At 53.7% G+C, this 26,990-nt stretch overlaps 1 protein-coding gene across 1 annotated transcript in view; it reads left to right on the top strand.

Annotated features, from left to right (window-relative positions):
• kcnv1 (potassium voltage-gated channel modifier subfamily V member 1) overlaps positions 1-2,569 on the top strand; it is a gene marked incomplete at both ends in the record, with an annotated part of 125,604 nt that extends 123,035 nt beyond the window's left edge. Inside the window, one exon of the mRNA XM_079240531.1 lies at positions 2,043-2,569. Within this exon, the coding sequence (XP_079096657.1) occupies positions 2,043-2,569 (527 nt within the window). The remainder of the gene's footprint in view (positions 1-2,042) is intronic.
• Between the last annotated feature and the right edge of the window lie 24,421 nt (positions 2,570-26,990).

The raw sequence follows: 26,990 nt of genomic DNA, 5'->3' as shown, positions 1-26,990 counted from the left end.
TCTGTCCAGGACTAAAGTCTCTGTCCTTTATCTTCTGTCCAGGACTAAAGTCTCTGTCCCCTGTCTTCTGTCCAGGACTAAAGTCTCTCTCCCCTTTCTTTTGTCCAGGACTAAAGTCTCTGTCCTCTGTCCTCTGTCTAGGACTAAAGTCTCTGTCCTCTGTCCAGGACTAAAGTCTCTGTCCAGGACTAAAGTCTCTGTCCTTTATCTTCTGTCCAGGACTACAGTCTCTGTCCTCTGTCTTCTGTCCAGGACTAAAGTCTCTGTCCTCTGTCCTCTGTCTAGGACTAAAGTCTCTGTCCTCTGTCCAGGACTAAAGTCTCTGTCCTTTATCTTCTGTCCAGGACGAAAGTCTCTGTCTTCTGTCCTCTGTCGAGGACTAAAGTCTCTGTCCTTTGTCTTCTGTCCAGGACTAAAGTATCTGTCCTTTATCTTCTGTCCAGGACGAAAGTCTCTGTCTTCTGTCCTCTGTCGAGGACTAAAGTCTCTGTCCTTTGTCTTCTGTCCAGGACTAAAGTCTCTGTCCTGTGTCTTCTGTCCAGGACTAAAGTATCTGTCCTTTATCTTCTGTCCAGGACTAAAGTATCTGTCCTTTATCTTCTGTCCAGGACTAAAGTCTCTGTCCTTTATCTTCTGTCCAGGACGAAAGTATCTGTCTTCTGTCCTCTGTCGAGGACTAAAGTCTCTGTCCTTTGTCTTCTTTCCAGGACTAAAGTATCTGTCCTTTATCTTCTGTCCAGGACTAAAGTATCTGTCCTCTGTCTTCTGTCCAGGACTAAAGTCTCTGTCCTTTATCTTCTGTCCAGGACTAAAGTCTCTGTCCCCTGTCTTCTGTCCAGGACTAAAGTCTCTGTCCCCTTTCTTTTGTCCAGGACTAAAGTCTCTGTCATCTTTCCTCTGTCTAGGACTAAAGTCTCTGTCCTCTGTCCTCTGTCTAGGACTAAAGTCTCTGTCCTCTGTCCTCTGTCTAGGACTAAAGTCTCTGTCCTCTGTCCAGGACTAAAGTCTCTGTCCAGGACTAAAGTCTCTGTTCTCTGTCTTCCTTCCAGAACTAAAGTCTCTGTCCTCTGTCTTCTGTCCAGGACTAAAGTCTCTGTCCTCTTTCTTCTGTCCAGGACTAAAGTATCTGTCCTTTATCTTCTGTCCAGGACTAAAGTATCTGTCCTTTATCTTCTGTCCAGGACTAAAGTCTCTGTCCTTTATCTTCTGTCCAGGACGAAAGTCTCTGTCTTCTGTCCTCTGTCGAGGACTAAAGTCTCTGTCCTTTGTCTTCTGTCCAGGACTAAAGTATCTGTCCTTTATCTTCTGTCCAGGACTAAAGTCTCTGTCCTTTATCTTCTGTCCAGGACTAAAGTCTCTGTCCCCTGTCTTCTGTCCAGGACTAAAGTCTCTCTCCCCTTTCTTTTGTCCAGGACTAAAGTCTCTGTCCTCTGTCCTCTGTCTAGGACTAAAGTCTCTGTCCTCTGTCCAGGACTAAAGTCTCTGTCCAGGACTAAAGTCTCTGTCCTTTATCTTCTGTCCAGGACTACAGTCTCTGTCCTCTGTCTTCTGTCCAGGACTAAAGTCTCTGTCCTCTGTCCTCTGTCTAGGACTAAAGTCTCTGTCCTCTGTCCAGGACTAAAGTCTCTGTCCTTTATCTTCTGTCCAGGACGAAAGTCTCTGTCTTCTGTCCTCTGTCGAGGACTAAAGTCTCTGTCCTTTGTCTTCTGTCCAGGACTAAAGTATCTGTCCTTTATCTTCTGTCCAGGACTAAAGTATCTGTCCATTATCTTCTGTCCAGGACTAAAGTCTCTGTCCTTTATCTTCTTTCCAGGACTAAAGTCTCTGTCCCCTGTCTTCTGTCCAGGACTAAAGTCTCTGTCCTCTGTCTAGGACTAAAGTCTCTGTCCTCTGTCCAGGACTACAGTCTCTGTCCAGGACTAAAGTCTCTGTCCTTTATCTTCTGTCCAGGACTACAGTCTCTGTCCTCTGTCTTCTGTCCAGGACTAAAGTCTCTGTCCTCTGTCTTCTGTCCAGGACTAAAGTCTCTGTCCTCTGTCCAGGACTAAAGTCTCTGGGGATGACTATTGCTCAGTGCTACGAGGAAGTCGGCCTCCTCCTCCTCTTCCTCGGTGTTGGCATCTCCATCTTCGCTACGATGGTCTTCTCCCTGGAGCGCGACCTTCCCACCACCACCTTCACCAGCGTACCGGCTGCTTGGTGGTGGGCAACCACCTCCATGACGACGGTGGGCTACGGGGACATCCGTCCGGACACGGTGGCGGGGAAGGTTTTGGCCTTCCTCTGCATCCTGTCCGGCATCCTGATCCTGGCGCTGCCCATTGCCATCATCAACGACCGCTTCTCCGCCTGCTACTTCACCCTGAAGATGAAAGAGGCTGCGATGCGTCACGGCGAGATGCTGAAGAGGCTGGCCCGCGGATCGCTGGGGGAGGGGCCCCGAGGGGCCAGGGGCGGAGGGGTCAATCTGAGGGACGCCTACGCTCGGAGCGTGCTGGAGATGCTCAGGCTGCACGGGCGCGAGAGAGCCAGCACCCGGAGTAGCGGAGGTGAGGAGCTGTGGTGGTAGTCAGTCTGGATCTGGAGGTCTACCTGCCTCTCACCTGGACGGGATGACGTCTGAATACTCTGATTACTCCGGCACTGTGGGAGTACTGGTGAGGAACTGGTCAGTCAGGATGTCATCCAGAAATATCAAAATGTCTTTCAGTCGGATTTTATTTGCATTTTCAGGATTTTACATGTCAGCTCCATCCTCTCTGCGGATGAAGAATGACTGATTCTGGATCATCTGACTTTTCATATGAATTCATCAGGAATGAAACATTCTTCTTTGTTAGTTTAGACAACAATGATTAGTTCTTCATTAGTTCCTGAGTCAACAAGTTATTTCAGCGTTTCTCAGCCAGAGCGTATCCAGATGGAAGATGTGTTTTTACTCTTCGGAGACATTTCGCATCGTAACGGAAACACGGTTAATATATGCAGATTTCTTTTTTCCCCTGTAAAAAAAAAAAAAAAAAAAAAATGTGTATATATATATATATATATATATATATATATATATATATATATATATATATATATATATATATATATATATTTGTAGATTTTTTTGTTATATTTGGTGGAGGCACCAATGAAAACAACATTAAAACATGAGAATGTTCTGTTTGCTCCATATATAGATTTTCCAGGCTTAAAGCAAAATTTACAGAAACATTGTTTTTTCACTTGCTGGGACAAAAATTCTTCATTTCCGTTACAAAAGACAAATAAAAAACCAAAGTATAACAAGCTTTGAGTGTGTTTGTGTTTGTTTTGTGATTAAATCTATTTTTCCTAAATAAAAACATTCCTCTGGTTTGTGAAATGAGCCACGGTGTTGCCAGTAATGGATCAGCTGGATCCTGACGGTTCTGCAGCCGCTCCGGCGGACCGCCACCTCCCGGGACAAACATTCTGATTCTTTTAACGTCGCTGAAGAGATGAAACATGTCGGACACGTTGAATCGTCGTGACTTTGGGCCGCGAAGAAACTCCTGGAAACATCAGAACCTTGTGAGGAAGTTCTGATGATGTTCATGGACGATGCGTAAACACTGCAGCCATTTTGGAAGCCGCGTGGACTTCCTGCATTTGTCAGCAGGTTTATCAATGATGATCTACGTCGGACTCCCCGTCCCCCTTCATCGCCAGAACACATGTAGACCACCTGTAGACCACCACCAGACCACCTGATGACCACCTGTAGACCACCTCCAGACCACTTGTAGACCACCTGTAGACCACCTCCAGACCACCAGACCATCTGTAGACCACCTCCAGACCACCTGTAGACCACCTCCAGACCACCAGACCATCTGTAGACCACCTCCAGACCACCTGTAGACCACCCCCAGACCACCAGACCACCTGTAAACCAACTGTAGACCACCTGTAGACCACCAGACCACCTGTAAATCAACTGTAGACCACCTCCAGACCACCTGTAGACCACTTCCAGACCACAAGACCACCTGTAGACCACCTCCAGACCACCAGACCACCTGTAGACCACCTGTTGACTACCTGTAGACCACCTGTAGACCACCTCCAGACCACCAGACCACCTGTAGACCACCTCCAGACCACCAGACCACCTACAGACCACCACCAGACCACCTGTTGAAGACCTCCAGACCACCAGACCACCTCCAGACCACCTGTAAATTCAATTCAATTCAATTCAACTTTATTTATATAGCATCAAATCACGGCAATGCCATCTCAAGACGCTTTACAGACAGAGGGGAAAACATAATGAAGGCCAATTCATAACAGCCTATATAAGGAAACCAACAGATTGAGTTGAGTCCAACTCAATCTCCCATCCTGAGCAAGCACACTGGCAACAGTGGGAAGGAAAAAACTCCCTTTTAACAGGAAGGAAACCTCCGGCAGAACCCGGCTCAGGACAGGCAGCCATCTGCCTCTGCTGTGTGGGGGGAAGAGGACAGAAAGACAACAGACAACAGGAACTGCTACTCCCGGCCAGGGAGACCTGCTGAGACAGGAGACATACATGTTAATGATGCAACACTGTTATGGGGGGGGGGTTAAAGAGAGAGATAAAGAGAAAGAAGCTCAGTGTATCAGGAAATGTCCCTCAGCAGTCTAAACCTATAGCAGCATAACTAAGGGATGCTAACCATCCCTAGCTATAGGACTTATCAAAAAGATAAGTCTTCAGCCACAAGTAAGCCTGCAGTCTGCGAACGAAGTACTCTACTTGGTATATAAGGAACAATGAGGTCTTTGATATATAGTGGTGCCTGGTTGTGGAGGGTTTTATATGTAAGGAGAAGGATTTTAAATTCTATTCTAGATTCAACAGGCAGCCAATGAAGAGAGGCTAAAACTGGAGAAATATGATCTCTCCTGCTGGTTCTGGTCAGGCTGCAGAATTCTGGATCAGCTGTAGGGTTTTCAGGGCATATTTAGGACAGCCCAGTAATAGAGAGTTACAGTAATCTAGTGTCGAAGTAACAAAAGCGTGAACCAGTTTTTCTGCATCACTCCGAGACAGAATGTCCCTAATTTTGGCTTTATTACGTAAATGAAAGAAGGCTGTTTTAGTAACCTGCTTAATATGTGGGCCAAAGGACAGGTCAGGGTCAAATATTACTCCAAGGTTTCTCACTGTAGCACTGGAAGCTAAAGTAATGCCATCCAGGTTCATTACAAAACCGGAAAATTTAGCTCTGAGTTTATCTGGAGTAAATCACCTGTAGACCACCTCCAGACCACCTGTAGACCACCTCCAGACCAAAAGACCACATGTAGACCACCCCCAGACCACCAGACCACCTGTAGACCACCTTTAGACCACCTGATGACCACCTGTAGACCATCTGTAAACCAAATCCAGACCACCTCCAGACCACCTGTAGACCACCACCAGACAACCTGTAGACAAACAGACAACCTCCAGACTACCTGTAGACAACCTGTAGACCACAAGACCACCTGTAGACCAACTCCAGACCACCTGTAGACCACCTGTAGACCACCTGTTGACCACCTGTAGACCTCAAGACCACCTCCAGACCACCTGTAGACCACATGTAGACAACCTGTAGACCACCTCCAGACCACCAGACCACCTCCAGACCACCTCCAGACCACCAGACCACCTGTAGACAGCCAGACAACCTCTAGACTACCTGTAGACGACCTGTAGACCACCTCCAGACCACCTGTAGACAGCCTGACAACCTCCAGACTACCTCTAGACCACCACATCACCTGTAGACCACATGTAGACCACAAGACGACCTGTACACCACCTCCAGACCACCTGTAGACCACCTGTAGACCATCTCGATACCACCAGACCACCTCCAGACCACCAGGCCACCTGTAGACGCCCACCAGACCACCTCCAGACCAACTCCAGACCACCTCCAGACCACCAGACCACCTGTAGTCCACCTCCAGACCACCAAACTTCCTGTAGACCACCTCCAGGCAACCATACCACCTGTAGTCCACCTCCAGACCACCAGACCTCCTGTAGACCACCTCCAGACGACCTGTAGACCACTTCCAGACCACCTGTAGACCACTTCCAGACCACAAGACCACATGTAGAGCACCTCCTGACCACCTGTAGACCAACTGTAGACCACAAGACCTCCTGTAGACCAACTGTAGACCACAAGACCTCCTGTAGACCACCTCCAGACCACCTGTAGAGCACCTGTTGAACACCTCCAGACCTCCAGAACACCTCCACACCAACTGTAGACCACATTGAGACCACCAGACCACCTGTAGACCACCTCCAGACCACCAGACCACCTGTAGACGCCCTCCAGACCACCAGACCACCTCCAGACCACCTCCAGACCAACGTGAGACCACCTGTAGACCACCTGTAGACCACCTCCAGACCACCAGACCACCTGTAGACAACTTCCAGACCACAAGACCACATGTAGACCACCTCCAGACCACCAGACCACGTGTAGACCACCTACAGACCACCACACCACCTCCAGACCACCATACCACCTGTAAACCACCTCCAGATCACCCGTAGACCACCTGTAGACCACCACATCACATGTTGCCCACCTCCAGACTACCAGACCACCTGTAGACCACCTCCAGACCACCAGACCACCTGTAAACCGACTCCAGACCACCTGTAGACCACCTCCAGACCACCAGACCACCTGTAGACCACCTCCAGACCAACTCCAGACCACCTCCAGACCACCAGACCACCTGCAGTCCACCTCCAGACCACCAAACCTCCTGTAGACCACCTCCAGGCAACCAGACCACCTGTAGTCCACCTCCAGACCACCAGACCTCCTGTAGACCACCTCCAGACGACCTGTAGACCACTTCCAGACCACCTGTAGACCACTTCCAGACCACAAGACCACATGTAGAGCACCTCCTGACCACCTGTAGACCAACTGTAGACCACAAGACCTCCTGTAGACCAACTGTAGACCACAAGACCTCCTGTAGACCACCTCCAGACCACCTGTAGAGCACCTGTTGAACACCTCCAGACCTCCAGAACACCTCCAGACCAACTGTAGACCACATTGAGACCACCAGACCACCTGTAGACCACCTCCAGACGCCCTCCAGACCACCTGTAGACCACCTCCAGACCACCTCCAGACCAACGTGAGACCACCTGTAGACCACCTGTAGACCACCTCCAGACCACCAGACCACCTGTAGACAACTTCCAGACCACAAGACCACATGTAGACCACCTCCAGACCACCAGACCACGTGTAGACCACCTACAGACCACCACACCACCTCCAGACCACCATACCACCTGTAAACCACCTCCAGATCACCCGTAGACCACCTGTAGACCACCACATCACATGTTGCCCACCTCCAGACTACCAGACCACCTGTAGACCACCTCCAGACCACCAGACCACCTGTAAACCGACTCCAGACCACCTGTAGACCACCTCCAGACCACCAGACCACCTGTAGACCACCTCCAGACCAACTCCAGACCACCTCCAGACCACCAGACCACCTGTAGCCAACCTCCAGACCACCAAACCTCCTGTAGACCACCTCCAGGCAACCAGACCACCTGTAGTCCACCTCCAGACCACCAGACCTCCTGTAGACCACCTCCAGACGACCTGTAGACCACTTCCATACCACCTGTTGACCACTTCCAGACCACAAGACCACATGTAGACCACCTCCAGACCACCAGACCACCTGTAGACCACCTCCAGACCACCTGATGACCACCTGTAGACCACCTGTAAACCACCTCCAGACCACCTGCAGACCACCTGTAGACCACCAACAAACCAAATGTAGACAGCCAGTCAACCTCCAGACTACCTGTAGACCACCTCCAGACCACCTGTAGACGATCTGTAGACCACCTGTAGACCACCTCCAGACCACCAGACCATCTGTAGACCACCTCAAGACCACCTGTAGAGTACCTGTTGAAGACCTCAAGACCACCAGACCACCTGTAAACCACCTGTAGAACACCTCCAGACCACCTGTAGACCACTTCCAGACCACAAGACCACATGTAGAGCACCTCCAGACCACCCGACCACCTGCAGACCTCCTGATGACCACCTGAAGACCACCTGTAAACCACCTCCAGACCACCTCCAGACTACCTGTAGACCACCTCCAGACCACCTGTAGACCACCTCCAGACCACATGTAGACCACCTGTAGACCACCTCCAGACGACCAGACCATCTTTAGACCAGGAGACCACCTCTAGACCAATTGTAGACCACAAGACCACCTGTAGACCACCTCCAGACCACCTGTAGACCACCTGTTGACCACCTCCAGACCCCCAGACCACCTCCAGACCACCGGACGTCCTGTAGACCACCTGTAGCCCACCTCCAGACCACCAGACCACCTGTGGACCACCTCCAGACCACAAGACCACATGTAGACCACCTCCAGACAACCAGACCACCTGTAGACCACCTACAGACCACCACACCACCTCCAGACTACCAGACCACGTGTAAACCAGCTCCAGATCACCTGTAGACCACCTCCAGACCACCTCCAAACCGCCAGACCACCTGTCGACCACATCCAGACCACCCGTAGACCATCTGTAGACCACCAAACCACATGTTGACCACCTCCAGACTACCAGACTACCTGTAGACCGCCTCCAGACCACCTGTTGTCCAGATCCAGACCACCTGTAGACCACCTCCAGACCACTTGTAGACGACCTGTACACCACCTCCAGACCACCAGACCACCTGCAGACCACCTGTTGGCTACCTTTAGACCACCTGTAGACCACCTCCAGACCACCAGACCACCTGTAGACCACCTCCAGACCACCAGACCACCTGTAGACCACCTCCAGACCACCTGTAGACCACCTGTAGACCACCTCCAGACCACCAGACCACCTGTAGACAGCCAGACAACCTCTAGACTACCTGTAGACGACCTGTAGACCACCTCCAGACCACCTGTAGACAGCCTGACAACATCCAGACTACCTCTAGACCACCACATCACCTGTAGACCACATGTAGACCACAAGACGACCTGTACACCACCTCCAGACCACCTGTAGACCACCTGTAGACCACCTCGATACCACCAGACCACCTCCAGACCACCAGGCCACCTGTAGACGCCCACCAGACCACCTCCAGACCAACTCCAGACCACCTCCAGACCACCAGACCACCTGTAGTCCACCTCCAGACCACCAAACTTCCTGTAGACCACCTCCAGGCAACCATACCACCTGTAGTCCACCTCCAGACCACCAGACCTCCTGTAGACCACCTCCAGACGACCTGTAGACCACTTCCAGACCACCTGTAGACCACTTCCAGACCACAAGACCACATGTAGAGCACCTCCTGACCACCTGTAGACCAACTGTAGACCACAAGACCTCCTGTAGACCAACTGTAGACCACAAGACCTCCTGTAGACCACCTCCAGACCACCTGTAGAGCACCTGTTGAACACCTCCAGACCTCCAGAACACCTCCAGACCAACTGTAGACCACATTGAGACCACCAGACCACCTGTAGACCACCTCCAGACCACCAGACCACCTGTAGACCACCTCCAGACCACCTGTAGACCACCTCCAGACCACCTCCAGACCAACGTGAGACCACCTGTAGACCACCTGTAGACCACCTCCAGACCACCAGACCACCTGTAGACAACTTCCAGACCACAAGACCACATGTAGACCACCTCCAGACCACCAGACCACGTGTAGACCACCTACAGACCACCACACCACCTCCAGACCACCATACCACCTGTAAACCACCTCCAGATCACCCGTAGACCACCTGTAGACCACCACATCACATGTTGCCCACCTCCAGACTACCAGACCACCTGTAGACCACCTCCAGACCACCAGACCACCTGTAAACCGACTCCAGACCACCTGTAGACCACCTCCAGACCACCAGACCACCTGTAGACCACCTCCAGACCAACTCCAGACCACCTCCAGACCACCAGACCACCTGTAGCCAACCTCCAGACCACCAAACCTCCTGTAGACCACCTCCAGGCAACCAGACCACCTGTAGTCCACCTCCAGACCACCAGACCTCCTGTAGACCACCTCCAGACGACCTGTAGACCACTTCCATACCACCTGTTGACCACTTCCAGACCACAAGACCACATGTAGACCACCTCCAGACCACCAGACCACCTGTAGACCACCTCCAGACCACCTGATGACCACCTGTAGACCACCTGTAAACCACCTCCAGACCACCTGCAGACCACCTGTAGACCACCAACAAACCAAATGTAGACAGCCAGTCAACCTCCAGACTACCTGTAGACCACCTCCAGACCACCTGTAGACGATCTGTAGACCACCTGTAGACCACCTCCAGACCACCAGACCATCTGTAGACCACCTCAAGACCACCTGTAGAGTACCTGTTGAAGACCTCAAGACCACCAGACCACCTGTAAACCACCTGTAGAACACCTCCAGACCACCTGTAGACCACTTCCAGACCACAAGACCACATGTAGAGCACCTCCAGACCACCCGACCACCTGCAGACCTCCTGATGACCACCTGAAGACCACCTGTAAACCACCTCCAGACCACCTCCAGACTACCTGTAGACCACCTCCAGACCACCTGTAGACCACCTCCAGACCACATGTAGACCACCTGTAGACCACCTCCAGACGACCAGACCATCTTTAGACCAGGAGACCACCTCTAGACCAATTGTAGACCACAAGACCACCTGTAGACCACCTCCAGACCACCTGTAGACCACCTGTTGACCACCTCCAGACCCCCAGACCACCTCCAGACCACCGGACGTCCTGTAGACCACCTGTAGCCCACCTCCAGACCACCAGACCACCTGTGGACCACCTCCAGACCACAAGACCACATGTAGACCACCTCCAGACAACCAGACCACCTGTAGACCACCTACAGACCACCACACCACCTCCAGACTACCAGACCACGTGTAAACCAGCTCCAGATCACCTGTAGACCACCTCCAGACCACCTCCAAACCGCCAGACCACCTGTCGACCACATCCAGACCACCCGTAGACCATCTGTAGACCACCAAACCACATGTTGACCACCTCCAGACTACCAGACTACCTGTAGACCGCCTCCAGACCACCTGTTGTCCAGATCCAGACCACCTGTAGACCACCTCCAGACCACTTGTAGACGACCTGTACACCACCTCCAGACCACCAGACCACCTGCAGACCACCTGTTGGCTACCTTTAGACCACCTGTAGACCACCTCCAGACCACCAGACCACCTGTAGACCACCTCCAGACCACCAGACCACCTGTAGACCACCTCCAGACCACCTGTAGACCACCTGTAGACCACCTCCAGACCACCAGACCACCTGTAGACAGCCAGACAACCTCTAGACTACCTGTAGACGACCTGTAGACCACCTCCAGACCACCTGTAGACAGCCTGACAACATCCAGACTACCTCTAGACCACCACATCACCTGTAGACCACATGTAGACCACAAGACGACCTGTACACCACCTCCAGACCACCTGTAGACCACCTGTAGACCACCTCGATACCACCAGACCACCTCCAGACCACCAGGCCACCTGTAGACGCCCACCAGACCACCTCCAGACCAACTCCAGACCACCTCCAGACCACCAGACCACCTGTAGTCCACCTCCAGACCACCAAACTTCCTGTAGACCACCTCCAGGCAACCATACCACCTGTAGTCCACCTCCAGACCACCAGACCTCCTGTAGACCACCTCCAGACGACCTGTAGACCACTTCCAGACCACCTGTAGACCACTTCCAGACCACAAGACCACATGTAGAGCACCTCCTGACCACCTGTAGACCAACTGTAGACCACAAGACCTCCTGTAGACCAACTGTAGACCACAAGACCTCCTGTAGACCACCTCCAGACCACCTGTAGAGCACCTGTTGAACACCTCCAGACCTCCAGAACACCTCCAGACCAACTGTAGACCACATTGAGACCACCAGACCACCTGTAGACCACCTCCAGACCACCAGACCACCTGTAGACCACCTCCAGACCACCTGTAGACGACCTGTAGACCACCTCAAGACCACCTGTAGACCACCTCCAGACCACCAGACCACCTACAGACCACCACCAGACCACCTGTTGAAGACCTCCAGACCACCAGACCACCTGTAGACCACCTTAAGACCACCTGTAAACCACCTGTAGACCACCTCCAGACCACCTGTAGACCACCTCCAGACCAAAAGACCACATGTAGACCACCTGTAGACCACCTCCAGACCACCTGTAGACCACCTCCAGACCACCAGACCACCTGTAGACCACCTCCAGACCACCTGTAGACGACCTGTAGACCACCTCAAGACCACCTGTAGACCACCTGTAGACCACCTCCAGACCACCTGTAGACCACCTGTTGACCACCTCCAGACCTCAAGACCACCTCCAGACCAACTGTAGACCACCTCCAGACCACCATACCACCTGTAGAACACCTTAAGACCACCTGTAAACCACCAGTAGACCACCTCCAGACCACCTGTAGACCACATCCAGACCAAAAGACCACATGTGGACCACCTGTAGACCACCTCCAGACCACCTGTAGACAACCTCCGGACCAAAAGACCACATGTAGACCACCTCCAGACCACCAGACCACCTGTAGACCACTTTTAGACCACCTGATGACCACCTGTAGACCACCTGTAAACCACCTCCAAACCACCTTCAGACCACCTGTAGACCACCACCAGACAACCTGTCGACTAACAGACAACCTCCAGACTACCTGTAGACAACTTGTAGACCACAAGCCCACCTGTAGACCACCTCCAGACCACCTGTAGACGACCTGTAGACCACCTCCAGGCAACGTGTAGATCACCTGTAGACCACCTCCAGACCACCAGACCACCTTCAGACCACCTCCAGACCACCTGTAAACCACATGTTGAAGACCTCCAGACCACCAGACCACCAGTAGAACACCTCCAGACCACCAGACCACCTTCAGACCACCTCCAGACCAACTGTAAACTACCTGTAGACAACCTCCAGACCACCAGACCACCTGTAGACCACCTTCAGACCACCAGATCACCTGTAGACCACCTCCAGATCACTTGTAGACGCCCTCCAGACCACCAGACCAACTCCAGACCACCTCCAGACCACCAGACCTCCTGTAGACAACCTGTAGAGCACCTGTAGACCACCTCCAGACCACCAGACCACCTGTAGTCCACCTCCAGACAACTAGACCTCCTGTAGACCACCTGTGAACCACCTCCAGACCACATGTAGACGACTTCCAGACCACCTGTAGACCACCTCCAGACCACAAGACCACATGTAGACCACCTCTAGAACACCAGACCACCTGTAGACCACCTCCAGACCACCTGATTACCACCTGTAGACCACCTCCAGACCACCTGTAGACGTCCTGTAGACCACCTCCAAACCACCTGTAGACCACCTCCAGACCACCAGACCACCTGTAGACCACCTCGAGACCACCAGATCACCTGTAGACCACCTCCAGATAACTTGTAGACGCCCTCCAGACCACCAGACCAACTCCAGACCACCTCCAGACCACCAGACCTCCTGTAGACCACCTGTAGAGCACCTGTAGACCACCTCCAGACCACCAGACCACCTGTAGTCCACCTCCAGACAACTAGACCTCCTGTAGACCACCTGTGAACCACCTCCAGACCACATGTAGACGACTTCCAGACCACCTGTAGACCACCTCCAGACCACAAGACCACATGTAGACCACCTCTAGAACACCAGTCCACCTGTAGACCACCTCCAGACCACCTGATTACCACCTGTAGACCACCTCCAGACCACCTGTAGACGTCCTGTAGACCACCTCCAAACCACCTGTAGACCACCTCCAGATCAGCAGACCACCTGTAGACCACCTCCAGACCACCTGTAGACGTCCTGTAGACCACCTTCAGACCACCTGTAGACCACCTGTAGACAGCCAGACAACCTCCAGACTACCTGTAGACCACCTGCAGACCACCTGTAAACGACCTGTAGACCACCTCCAGACCACATGTAGACCACCTGTAGACCACCTCCAGACCACCAGACCACCTGTAGACCACCTCCACACCACCTGTAGACCACCTCCAGACCACAAGACCACATGTAGACCACCATCAGACCACCAGACCACCTGTAAACCACCTCCAGACCTCCAGACCACCTGTAGACAGTTAAACAACCTCCAGACTACCTGCAGACCACCAGACCACATGTAGACCACATGTTGACCACCTGTAGACAACCTGTAGTCCACCTCCAGACAACCCAACCACCTGTAGACCACCTCCAGACCACCTGTAGACGACCTGTAGACCACCTCCAGACCACCTGTAGACCACCTGTAGATCACCTCAAGACCACCTGTTGAACACCTCCATACCACCAGACCACCTGTAGGCCACCTCCATACCACCAGACCACCTGTAAACAACCTGTAGACCACTTCCAGACCACAAGACCACATGTGGACCACCTCCAGACCACCAGACCACCTGTAGACCACCTCCAGACCAACTAATGACCACCTATAGACCACCTGTAAACCATCTCCAGACCACCTCCAGACCACCTGTAGACCACCTCCAGACCACCTATAGACAGCTAGACCACCTCCAGACTAACTGTAGACCACCAGACTACCTGTAGACCAACTCGAGACCACCAGATCACCTGTAGACCACCTCCAGATTAGCTGTAGACCAACACAAGACCACCAGACCACCTGTAGACGCCCTCCAGACCACCAGACCTCCTGTAGACCACTTCCAGGCCACCAGACCTCCTGTAGACCACCTGTGGACCACCACCAGACCACCTCCAGACCACCAGACCACCTGTAGACCACCTCAAGACTACCTGTAGACCACCTGTTGAAGACCTCCAGACCACCAGACCACCTGTAGACCACCTCCACACCACCTGTAGACCACCTCCAGACCACAAGACCACATGTAGACCACCTTCAGACCACCAGACCACCTGTAAACCACCTCCAGACCTCCAGACCACCTGTAGACAGCCAAACAACCTCCAGACTACCTGCAGACCACCAGACCACCTGTTGACCACCTGTAGGCCACCTCCAGACCACCTGTAGACCACCTCCGGACCAAATGACCACATGTAGACCACCTCCAGACCACCAGACCACCAGACCACCTGTAGACCTCCTCCAGACCACCAGACCACCTGTAGACCACCTCCAGACCACCTGTGGACGTCCTGTAGATCACCTCCAGACAACCTGTAGACCACCTCCAGACCACCAGACCACCTGTAGACCACCTCCAGACCACCTGTAGACGACCTGTAGACCACCTCCAGACCACCTGTAAACGACCTGTTGACCACCTCCAGACAACCAGACAACCTCCAGACTACCTGTCGACCACCAGACCACCTTTAGACCACCTGTAGACCACCTCCAGACCACCTGTAAACGACCTGTAGACCACCTCCAGACAACCAGACAACCTGCAGACCACCAGACCACCTGTAGACCACCTCCACACCACGAGACAACCTGTAAACCACCTCCAGACCACCTGTAGACGACCTGTAGACCACCTCCAGTCCACCAGACCACCTGTAGACCTCCTCCAGACCACCAGACCACCTGTAGACCACCTCCAGACCACCTGTGAACGTCCTGTAGATCACCTCCAGACAACCTGTAGACCACCTCCAGACCACCTGTAGACCACCTCCAGACCACCTGTAGACGACCTGTAGACCACCTCCAGATCACCTGTAGACCACCTCCAGACCACCTGTAAACGACCTGTAGACCACCTCCAGACAACCAGACAACCTCCAGACTACCTGTCGACCACCAGACCACCTTTAGACCACCTGTAGACCACCTCCAGACCACCTGTAAACGACCTGTAGACAACCTCCAGACAACCAGACAACCTGCAGACCACCAGACCACCTGTAGACCACCTCCACACCACCAGACAACCTGTAAACCACCTCCAGACCACCTGTAGACCACCTATTGACAACCTCCAGACCTCCAGAACACCTCCAGACCAACTGTAGACCACCTCCAGACCACCTGTAGACAACCAGACAACCTCCACACTACCTGTAGACCACCTCCAGACCACCTGTATACCACCAGACAGAACCTCCAGACGACCAGACCACCTGTAGACCACCTCCAGACCACCAGACCACCTGCAGACCACCTGTTGACTACCTTTAGACCACCTGTAGACCACATCCAGACCACCAGACCACCTGTAGACCACCTCCAGACCACCAGTTCACCTGTAGACGACCTCCAGACCACCAGACCACCTGTAGACCACCTCCAGACCACCTGTAGACCACCTGTAGACCACCTCCAGACCACCAGACCACCTGTAGACCACCTCCAGACCACCAGACGACCTGTAGACCACCTCCAGACCACCTGTAGACCACCTCCAGACCACCAGACCACCTGTAGACCACCTCCAGACCACCTGTAGACGACCTGTAGACCACCTCAAGACCACCTGTAGACCACCTGTAGACCACCTCCAGACCACCAGACCACCTACAGACCACCACCAGACCACCTGTTGAAGACCTCCAGACCACCAGACCACCTGTAGACCACCTGTAGACCTCCTCCAGACCACCAGACCATCTACAGACCACCACCAGACCACCTGTTGAAGACCTCCAGACCACCAGACCACCTGTAGACCACCTTAAGACCACCTGTAAACCACCTGTAGACCACTTCCAGACCACCTGTAGACCACCTCCAGACCAAAAGACCACATGTAGACCACCTGTAGACCACCTCCAGACCACCTGTAGACGACCTGTAGACCACCTCCAGACCACCAGACCACCTGTAGACCTCCTCCAGACCACCAGACCACCTGTAGACCACCTCCAGACCACCTGTGGACGTCCTGTAGATCACCTCCAGACAACCTGTAGACCACCTCCAGACAACCAGACCACCTGTAGACCACCTCCAGACCACCTGTAGACGACCTGTAGACCACCTCCACATCACCTGTAGACCACCTCCAGACCACCTGTAAACGACCTGTAGACCACCTCCAGACAACCAGACAACCTCCAGACTACCTGTCGACCACCAGACCACCTTTAGACCACCTGTAGACCACCTCCAGACCACCTGTAAACGACCTGTAGACCACCTCCAGACAACCAGACAACCTCCAGACTACCTGTCGACCACCAGACCACCTTTAGACCACCTGTAGACCACCTCCAGACCACCTGTAAACGACCTGTAGACCACCTCCAGACAACCAGACAACCTGCAGACCACCAGACCACCTGTAGACCACCTCCACACCACCAGACAACCTGTAAACCACCTCCAGACCACCTGTAGACCACCTGTTGACCATCTCCAGACCTCCAGAACACCTCCAGACCAACTGTAGACCACCTCCTGACAACAGACCACCCGAAGACCACCTCCAGACCACCTGTAGACGAACTCCAGACCACCATACCACCTGTAGACGCCCTCCAGACCACCAGACCACCTCCAGACCACCAGACCACCTTTAGACACCCTCCAGACCACCAGACGACCTGTAGACAACCTCCAGACCACCTGTAGACGACCTGTAGATCACCTCCAGACCACCTGTAGACCACCTCCAGACCACCAGACCACCTGTAGACAACCTCCAGACCACCTGTAGACGACCTGTAGATCACCTCCAGACAACCTGTAGACCACCTCCAGACCACCAGACCACCTCCAGACCACCTCCAGACAACCAGACCACCTCCAGACCATTTCCAGACCACAAGACCTCCTGTAGACCACCTCCAGATCACCTTTAGACCACCTCCAGACCACCAGACAAACTGTAGACAACCTGTTGACCACCTGTAGATCACCTGCAGACCACCTCCAGACCACCTGTAGACCACCACCAGACCACCTTTCGAAAGACAGAACACCTCCAGACTACCTTTAGACCACTTGTTGACCACCTCCAGACCTCAAGTCCACCTCCAGACGAACTGTAGACCACCTCAAGACCACCAGACCACCTGTAGACAACCTCCAGACCACCTGTAGACCCCCTCTAGACCACCAGACCACCTGTACCGCGATCCAGCCCACCAAACCATCTCCAGGCCACCCCCAGACCACCAGACCACCTCCAGACCACCAGCCCTCCTGTAGACCACCTCCAGATCACCTGTAGACCACCTCCAGACCACCTGTAGTCCACCTCTAGACCACCAGACCACCTCCAGCCCACCAGACCACCTGTTGAAGACCTCCAGATCACCAGACCACCTGTAGACCACCTGTAGACCACCTGTAAACCACCTGTAGACCACTTCCAGACCACCTGTAGACCACCTCCAGACCACCTGTAGACCACCTCCATACCACCAGATCACCTGTAGACCACCTCCAGACCACCAGACCACCCATAGACCACCTCAAGACCACCTGTAGACAACCTGTTGAAGACCTCCAGACCACCAGACCACCTGTAAATCACCTCCAGACCACCTGTAGACGTCCTTTAGACCACTTCCAGGCCACCAGACCACCTGTGGACAACCTCCAGACCACCAGACCACCTATAGACCACCTCAAGACTACCTGTAAACCACATGTTGAAGACCTCCAGACCACCAGACCACCTGTAGACAACATTTAGGCCACCTCAAAACCACCAGACAACCTTTAGACCACCCGTAAACCACCTTCAGACCACCTGCAGACCACCTGTAGACCACCACCAGACCACCTGTAGAAAGCCAGAACCCCTACAGACTACCTGTACACCACCTGTAGACCACCTCAAGACCACCTCCAGACGACCTGTACACCACCGACAGACCACCTGTAGACCACCTCCAGAACACCTCAAGACCAGCTGTAGACCACCTGTTGAAGACCTCCAGACCACCAGACCACCTGTAGACCACCTGTAGACCACCAGACCACCTGTAAACCACCTGTAGACCACCTCCAGACCAAAAGATAACATGTAGACCACCTCCATACCACCAGACCACCTGTAGACCACCTCAAGACTACAAGACCCCATGTAGACCACCTCCAGACCACCAGACCACCTACAGACCACCATCAGACCACCTTTTGAAGACCTCCAGACCACCAGACCACCTGTAAATCACCTCCAGACCACCTGTAGACGTCCTGTAGACCACTTCCAGGCCACTAGACCACCTGTGGACAACCTCAGACCACCAGACCACCTATAGACCACCTCAAGACTACCTGTAAACCACATGTTGAAGACCTCCAGACCACCAGACCACCTGTAGACCACATTTAGACCACCTCAAAACCACCAGACAACATGTAGACCACCTCCAGACCACCTGTAAACCACCTGTAGACCACTTCCAGACCACCAGACCACCTCCAGTCAACGAGACCACCTGTAGACGACCTCCAGACCAACAGATCACCTAAAAAACCACCTCCAGATCACGTTTATACCACCTCCAGACCTCCAGACCACCTGTAGACCATCTCATGACCACCTGTAGACAACTTGTTGAAGACCTCCAGACCACCAGACCACCTGTAGACCACCTCTACACCACCAGACCACCTGTAAACCACCTCTACACCACCAGACCACCTGTAAACCACCTCCAGACCACAAGACCACCTGTAGACCAGCTCCAGACCACCTCCAAACCACCAGACCACCTGTGGACCACCTCCAGACCACTGGTAGACGACCTGTAGACCACCTCCAGACCACCTGTAAACCACCTGTAGACCACCTCCAGACCACCTCCAGACCACCTGTAGACCACCTCAAGACCACCGTTAAACAACATGTTGAAGACCTCTAGACCACCTGTAAACCATCTGTAGACCACCTGCAGACCACCTGTAGACCACCTCCAGACCACCAGACCACCTGTAGACCACCTCCAGACCACCTGATGACCACCTGTAGACCACCACCAGACCACCTGTAGAAAGCCAGAACCCCTACAGACTACCTGTAGACCACTTGTTTACCACCTCCAGAACTCAAGACCACTTCCAGACGAACTGTAGACCATCTCAAGACCACCAGACCACCTGTAGACCACCTCCAGACCACCAGACCACCTGTAACGCGATCCAGACCACCAAACCATCGCCAGACCACCTCCAGACCACCTCCAGACCACCTCCAGACCACCAGCCCTCCTGTAGACCACCTCCAGATCACCTGTAGGCCACCTCCAGACCACCAGACCACCTGTAGTCCACCTCCAGACCACCAGACCACCTCCAGAAAACCAAACCACCTGTAGACCACCTCCAGACCACCTGTAAAACACCTGTTGACCACCTCCAGACCACCTGTAGAACACCTGTAGACCACCTCCAGACCACAAGACCACCTCTAGACCACCTCCAGACCACCTGATGACCACCTTTAGACCACCTGTAAACCACCTCCAGACCACCTCCAGACCATCTGTAGACCACCACCAGACCACCTGTAGACAGCCAGACAACCTCCAGAACACCTCAAGACCACCGGTAGACCACCTGTTGAAAACCTCCAGATCACCAGACCACCTGTAGACCACCAGACCACCTGTAAACCACCTGTAGACCACTTCCAGACCACCTGTAGACCACCTCCAGTCCACCTGTAGACCACCTCCAGACTACAAGACCACATGTAGACCACCTCCATACCACCAGACCACCCATAGACCACCACCAGACCACCTGTAGACAGCCAGACAACTCTTTAGAATACCTGTAGACAATCAGACCACCTGTAGACCACCTGTAGACCACAAGACCACCTGTAGACCACCTGTAAACCACCTCCAGACCACCTACAGACCACCTGTAGTCCACCTCCAGACCACTGGTAGACCACCTGTAGACCACCTGTAGACCACCTACAGACCACCAGACCACCAGACAACCTACAGACCACCACCAGACCACCTTTTGAAGACCTCCAGACCACCAGACCACCTGTAAATCACCTCCAGACCACCTGTAGACGTCCTGTAGACCACTTCCAGACCACCTGTAGACCACCTGTAGACCACCTCCAGGCCACTAGACCACCTGTGGACCACCTCAAGACGACCTGTAGGCCACCTCCAGACCACCAGACCACCTGTAGACCACCTCAAGACTACCTGTAAACCACATGTTGAAGACCTCCAGACCACCAGACCACCTGTAGACCACATTTTGACCACCTCAAAACCACCAGACCACCTGTAGACCACCTCCAGACCACCTGTAAACCACCTGTAGACCATTTCCAGACCACATGTAGACCACCTCCAGACCATCAGACCACATGTAGACCACCTCCAGATCACCAAACCACCTGATGACCACCTCCAGACCAGCAGACCACCTTTAGACCACCTCCAGACCACCACCAGACCACCTGTATACCAACTCCAGACCACCAGACCACCTCCAGACAACCAGACCACCTGTAGACCACCTCCAGACCACCTGTAAACCATCTGTAGACCACCTGCAGACCACCTGTAGACCACCTCCAAACCACAAGACCACATGTAGACCACCTCCAGACCACCAGACCACCTGTAGACCACCTCCAGACCACCTGATGACCACCTGTAGACCACCACCAGACCACCTGTAGACCACCTCCAGATCAAAAGACAACATGTAGACCACCTCCAAACCACAAGACCACATGTAGACCACCTCCAGACCACCAGACCACCTGTAGACCACCTCCAGACCACCTGATGACCACCTGTAGACCACCACCCGACCACCTGTAGAAAGCCAGAACCCCTACAGACTACCTGTAGACCACTTGTTTACCACCTCCAGAACTCAAGACCACTTCCAGACGAACTGTAGACCATCTCAAGACCACCAGACCACCTGTAGACCACCTCCAGACCACCAGACCACCTGTAACGCGATCCAAACCACCAAACCATCGCCAGACCACCTCCAGACCACCAGACCACCTCCAGACCACCTCCAGACCACCAGCCCTCCTGTGGACCACCTCCAGACCACTGGTAGACCACCTGTAGACCACCTGTAGACCACCTACAGACCACCAGACCACCAGACAACCTACAGACCACCACCAGACCACCTTTTGAAGACCTCCAGACCACCAGACCACCTGTAAATCACCTCCAGACCACCTGTAGACGTCCTGTAGACCACTTCCAGAACACCTGTAGACCACCTGTAGACCACCTCCAGGCCACTAGACCACCTGTGGACCACCTGTGGACCACCTCAAGACGACCTGTAGGCCACCTCCAGACCACCAGACCACCTGTAGACCACCTCAAGACTACCTGTAAACCACATGTTGAAGACCTCCAGACCACCAGACCACCTGTAGACCACATTTTGACCACCTCAAAACCACCAGACCACCTGTAGACCACCTCCAGACCACCTGTAAACCACCTGTAGACCATTTCCAGACCACATGTAGACCACCTCCAGACCATCAGACCACATGTAGACCACCTCCAGATCACCAAACCACCTGATGACCACCTCCAGACCAGCAGACCACCTTTAGACCACCTCCAGACCACCACCAGACCACCTGTATACCAACTCCAGACCACCAGACCACCTCCAGACAACCAGACCACCTGTAGACCACCTCCAGACCACCTGTAAACCATCTGTAGACCACCTGCAGACCACCTGTAGACCACCTCCAAACCACAAGACCACATGTAGACCACCTCCAGACCACCAGACCACCTGTAGACCACCTCCAGACCACCTGATGACCACCTGTAGACCACCACCAGACCACCTGTAGACCACCTCCAGATCAAAAGACAACATGTAGACCACCTCCAAACCACAAGACCACATGTAGACCACCTCCAGACCACCAGACCACCTGTAGACCACCTCCAGACCACCTGATGACCACCTGTAGACCACCACCAGACCACCTGTAGAAAGCCAGAACCCCTACAGACTACCTGTAGACCACTTGTTTACCACCTCCAGAACTCAAGACCACTTCCAGACGAACTGTAGACCATCTCAAGACCACCAGACCACCTGTAGACCACCTCCAGACCACCAGACCACCTGTAACGCGATCCAAACCACCAAACCATCGCCAGACCACCTCCAGACCACCAGACCACCTCCAGACCACCTCCAGACCACCAGCCCTCCTGTGGACCACCTCCAGACCACTGGTAGACCACCTGTAGACCACCTGTAGACCACCTACAGACCACCAGACCACCAGACAACCTACAGACCACCACCAGACCACCTTTTGAAGACCTCCAGACCACCAGACCACCTGTAAATCACCTCCAGACCACCTGTAGACGTCCTGTAGACCACTTCCAGACCACCTGTAGACCACCTGTAGACCACCTCCAGGCCACTAGACCACCTGTGGACCACCTGTGGACCACCTCAAGACGACCTGTAGGCCACCTCCAGACCACCAGACCACCTGTAGACCACCTCAAGACTACCTGTAAACCACATGTTGAAGACCTCCAGACCACCAGACCACCTGTAGACCACATTTTGACCACCTCAAAACCACCAGACCACCTGTAGACCACCTCCAGACCACCTGTAAACCACCTGTAGACCATTTCCAGACCACATGTAGACCACCTCCAGACCATCAGACCACATGTAGACCACCTCCAGATCACCAAACCACCTGATGACCACCTCCAGACCAGCAGACCACCTTTAGACCACCTCCAGACCACCACCAGACCACCTGTATACCAACTCCAGACCACCAGACCACCTCCAGACAACCAGACCACCTGTAGACCACCTCCAGACCACCTGTAAACCATCTGTAGACCACCTGCAGACCACCTGTAGACCACCTCCAAACCACAAGACCACATGTAGACCACCTCCAGACCACCAGACCACCTGTAGACCACCTCCAGACCACCTGATGACCACCTGTAGACCACCACCAGACCACCTGTAGAAAGCCAGAACCCCTACAGATTACCTGTAGACCACTTGTTTACCACCTCCAGAACTCAAGACCACTTCCAGACGAACTGTAGACCATCTCAAGACCACCAGACCACCTGTAGACCACCTCCAGACCACCAGACCACCTGTAACGCGATCCAAACCACCAAACCATTGCCAGACCACCTCCAGACCACCAGACCACCTCCAGACCACCTCCAGACCACCAGCCCTCCTGTGGACCACCTCCAGATCACCTGTAGGCCACCTCCAGACCACCAGACCACCTGTAGTCCACCTCCAGACCACCAGACCACCTACAGAAAACCAAACCACCTGTAGACCACCTCCAGACCACCTGTAAAACACCTGTTGACCACCTCCAGACCACCTGTAGAACACCTGTAGACCACCTCCAGACCTCCAGACCACCTGTAGAACACCTCCAGACCACATGTAGACCACCTCCAGAAAACCAGACCACCTCTAGACCACCTCCAGACCACCTGATGACCACCTTTAGACCACCTGTAAACCACCTCCAGACCACCTCCAGACCATCTGTAGACCACCACCAGACCACCTGTAGACAGCCAGACAACCTCCAGAACACCTCAAGACCACCGGTAGACCAGCTGTTGAAGACCTCCAGATCACCAGACCACCTGTAGACCACCTGTTGACCACCAGACCACCTGTAAACCACCTGTGGACCACTTCCAGACCACCTGTAGACCACCTCCAGACCACCTGTAGACCACCTCCAGATCAAAAGACAACATGTAGACCACCTCCATACCACCAGACCACCTGTAGACCACCTCCAGACCACCTCCAGAACACCTCAAGACCACCGGTAGACCACCTGTTGAAAACCTCCAGATCACCAGACCACCTGTAGACCACCTCCATACCACCAGACCACCTGTAGACCACCTCCAGACCACCTCCAGAACACCTCAAGACCACCGGTAGACCACCTGTTGAGAACCTCCAGATCACCAGACCACCTGTAGACCACCTGTAGACCACTTCCAGACCACCTGTAGACCACCTCCAGACTACAAGACCACATGTAGACCACCTCCAGACCACCCATAGACCACCACCAGACCACCTGTAGACAGCCAGACAACTCTTTAGAATACCTTTAGACAATCAGACCACCTGTAGACCACCTGTAGACCACAAGACCACCTGTAGACCAACTCCAGACCACCTGTAGACCACCTGTAAACCACCTCCAGACCACCTACAGACCACCTGTAGTCCACCTCCAGACCACTGGTAGACCACCTGTAGACCACCTGTAGACCACCTACAGACCACCAGACCACCAGACAACTTACAGACCACCACCAGACCACCTTTTGAAGACCTCCAGACCACCAGACCACCTGTAAATCACCTCCAGACCACCTGTAGACGTCCTGTAGAGCACTTCCAGACCACCTGTAGACCACCTGTAGACCACCTCCAGGCCACTAGACCACCTGTGGACCACCTGTGGACCACCTCAAGACGACCTGTAGGCCACCTCCAGACTACCAGACCACCTGTAGACCACCTCAAGACTACCTGTAAACCACATGTTGAAGACCTCCAGACCACCAGACCACCTGTAGACCACATTTAGACCACCTCAAAACCACCAGACCACCTGTAGACCACCTCCAGACCACCTGTAAACCTCCTGTAGACCATTTCCAGACCACATGTAGACCACCTCCAGACCATCAGACCACATGTAGACCACCTCCAGATCACCAAACCACCTGATGACCACCTCCAGACCAGCAGACCACCTTTAGACAACCTCCAGACCACCACCAGACCACCTGTATACCAACTCCAGACCACCAGACCACCTCCAGACAACCAGACCACCTGTAGACGACCTCCAGACCACCAGACCACCTCTAGACCACCTCCAGACCACCTGATGACGACCTGTAGACCACCTCCAGACCACCTGTAGACCATCTGTAGAAAACCTGTAGACAACCTCCAGACCACCAGACCACCTCCAGACCACCTCCAGACCACCAGACCTCCTGTAAACTACCTGTTGACCACCTCCAGACCACAAGACCACCTGTAGACCACCTCAAGACTACCTGTAAACCACATGTTGAAGACCTCCAGACCACCAGACCACCTGTAGACCACATTTAGACCACCTCAAAACCACCAGACAACCTGTAGACCACCTCCAGACCACCTGTACCGCGATCCAGCCCACCAAACAATCTCCAGGCCACCCCCAGACCAGCAGACCGCCTCCAGACCACCTCCAGACCACCAGCCCTCCTGTAGACCACCTCCAGATCACCTGTAGACCACCTCCAGACCACCTGTAGTCCACCTCTAGACCACCAGACCACCTCCAGACCACCAGACCACCTGTTGAAGACCTCCAGATCACCAGACCACCTGTAGACCACCTGTAGACCACCAGACCACCTGTAGACCACTTCCAGACCACCTGTAGACCACCTCCAGACCACCTGTAGACCACCTCCATACCACCAGATCACCTGTAGACCACCTCCAGACCACCAGACCACCTCCAGACCACCAGACCACCAGTAGACCACCTCAAGACCACCTGTAGACCACCTGTTGAATATCTCCAGACCACAAGACCACCTGTAGACCACCTCCAGACCACCTGTAGACCACCTCCAGACCAAAAGACCACATGTAGACCACCTCCAGACCACCTGTAGACCACCTGTAGACCACCTCCAGACCGCCAGTCCACCTGTAGACCACCTCCAGACCACAGGTAGACCACCTCCAGAAAACCAGACCACCTCTGCACCACCTCCAGACCACCTGATGACCACCTTTAGACCACCT

Source organism: Telmatherina bonti, assembly GCF_933228915.1.
Source record: "Telmatherina bonti genome assembly, chromosome: 5".
Lineage (NCBI taxonomy): Eukaryota > Metazoa > Chordata > Actinopteri > Atheriniformes > Telmatherinidae > Telmatherina > Telmatherina bonti.
This window is presented reverse-complemented; position numbering and strand designations above follow the sequence as displayed.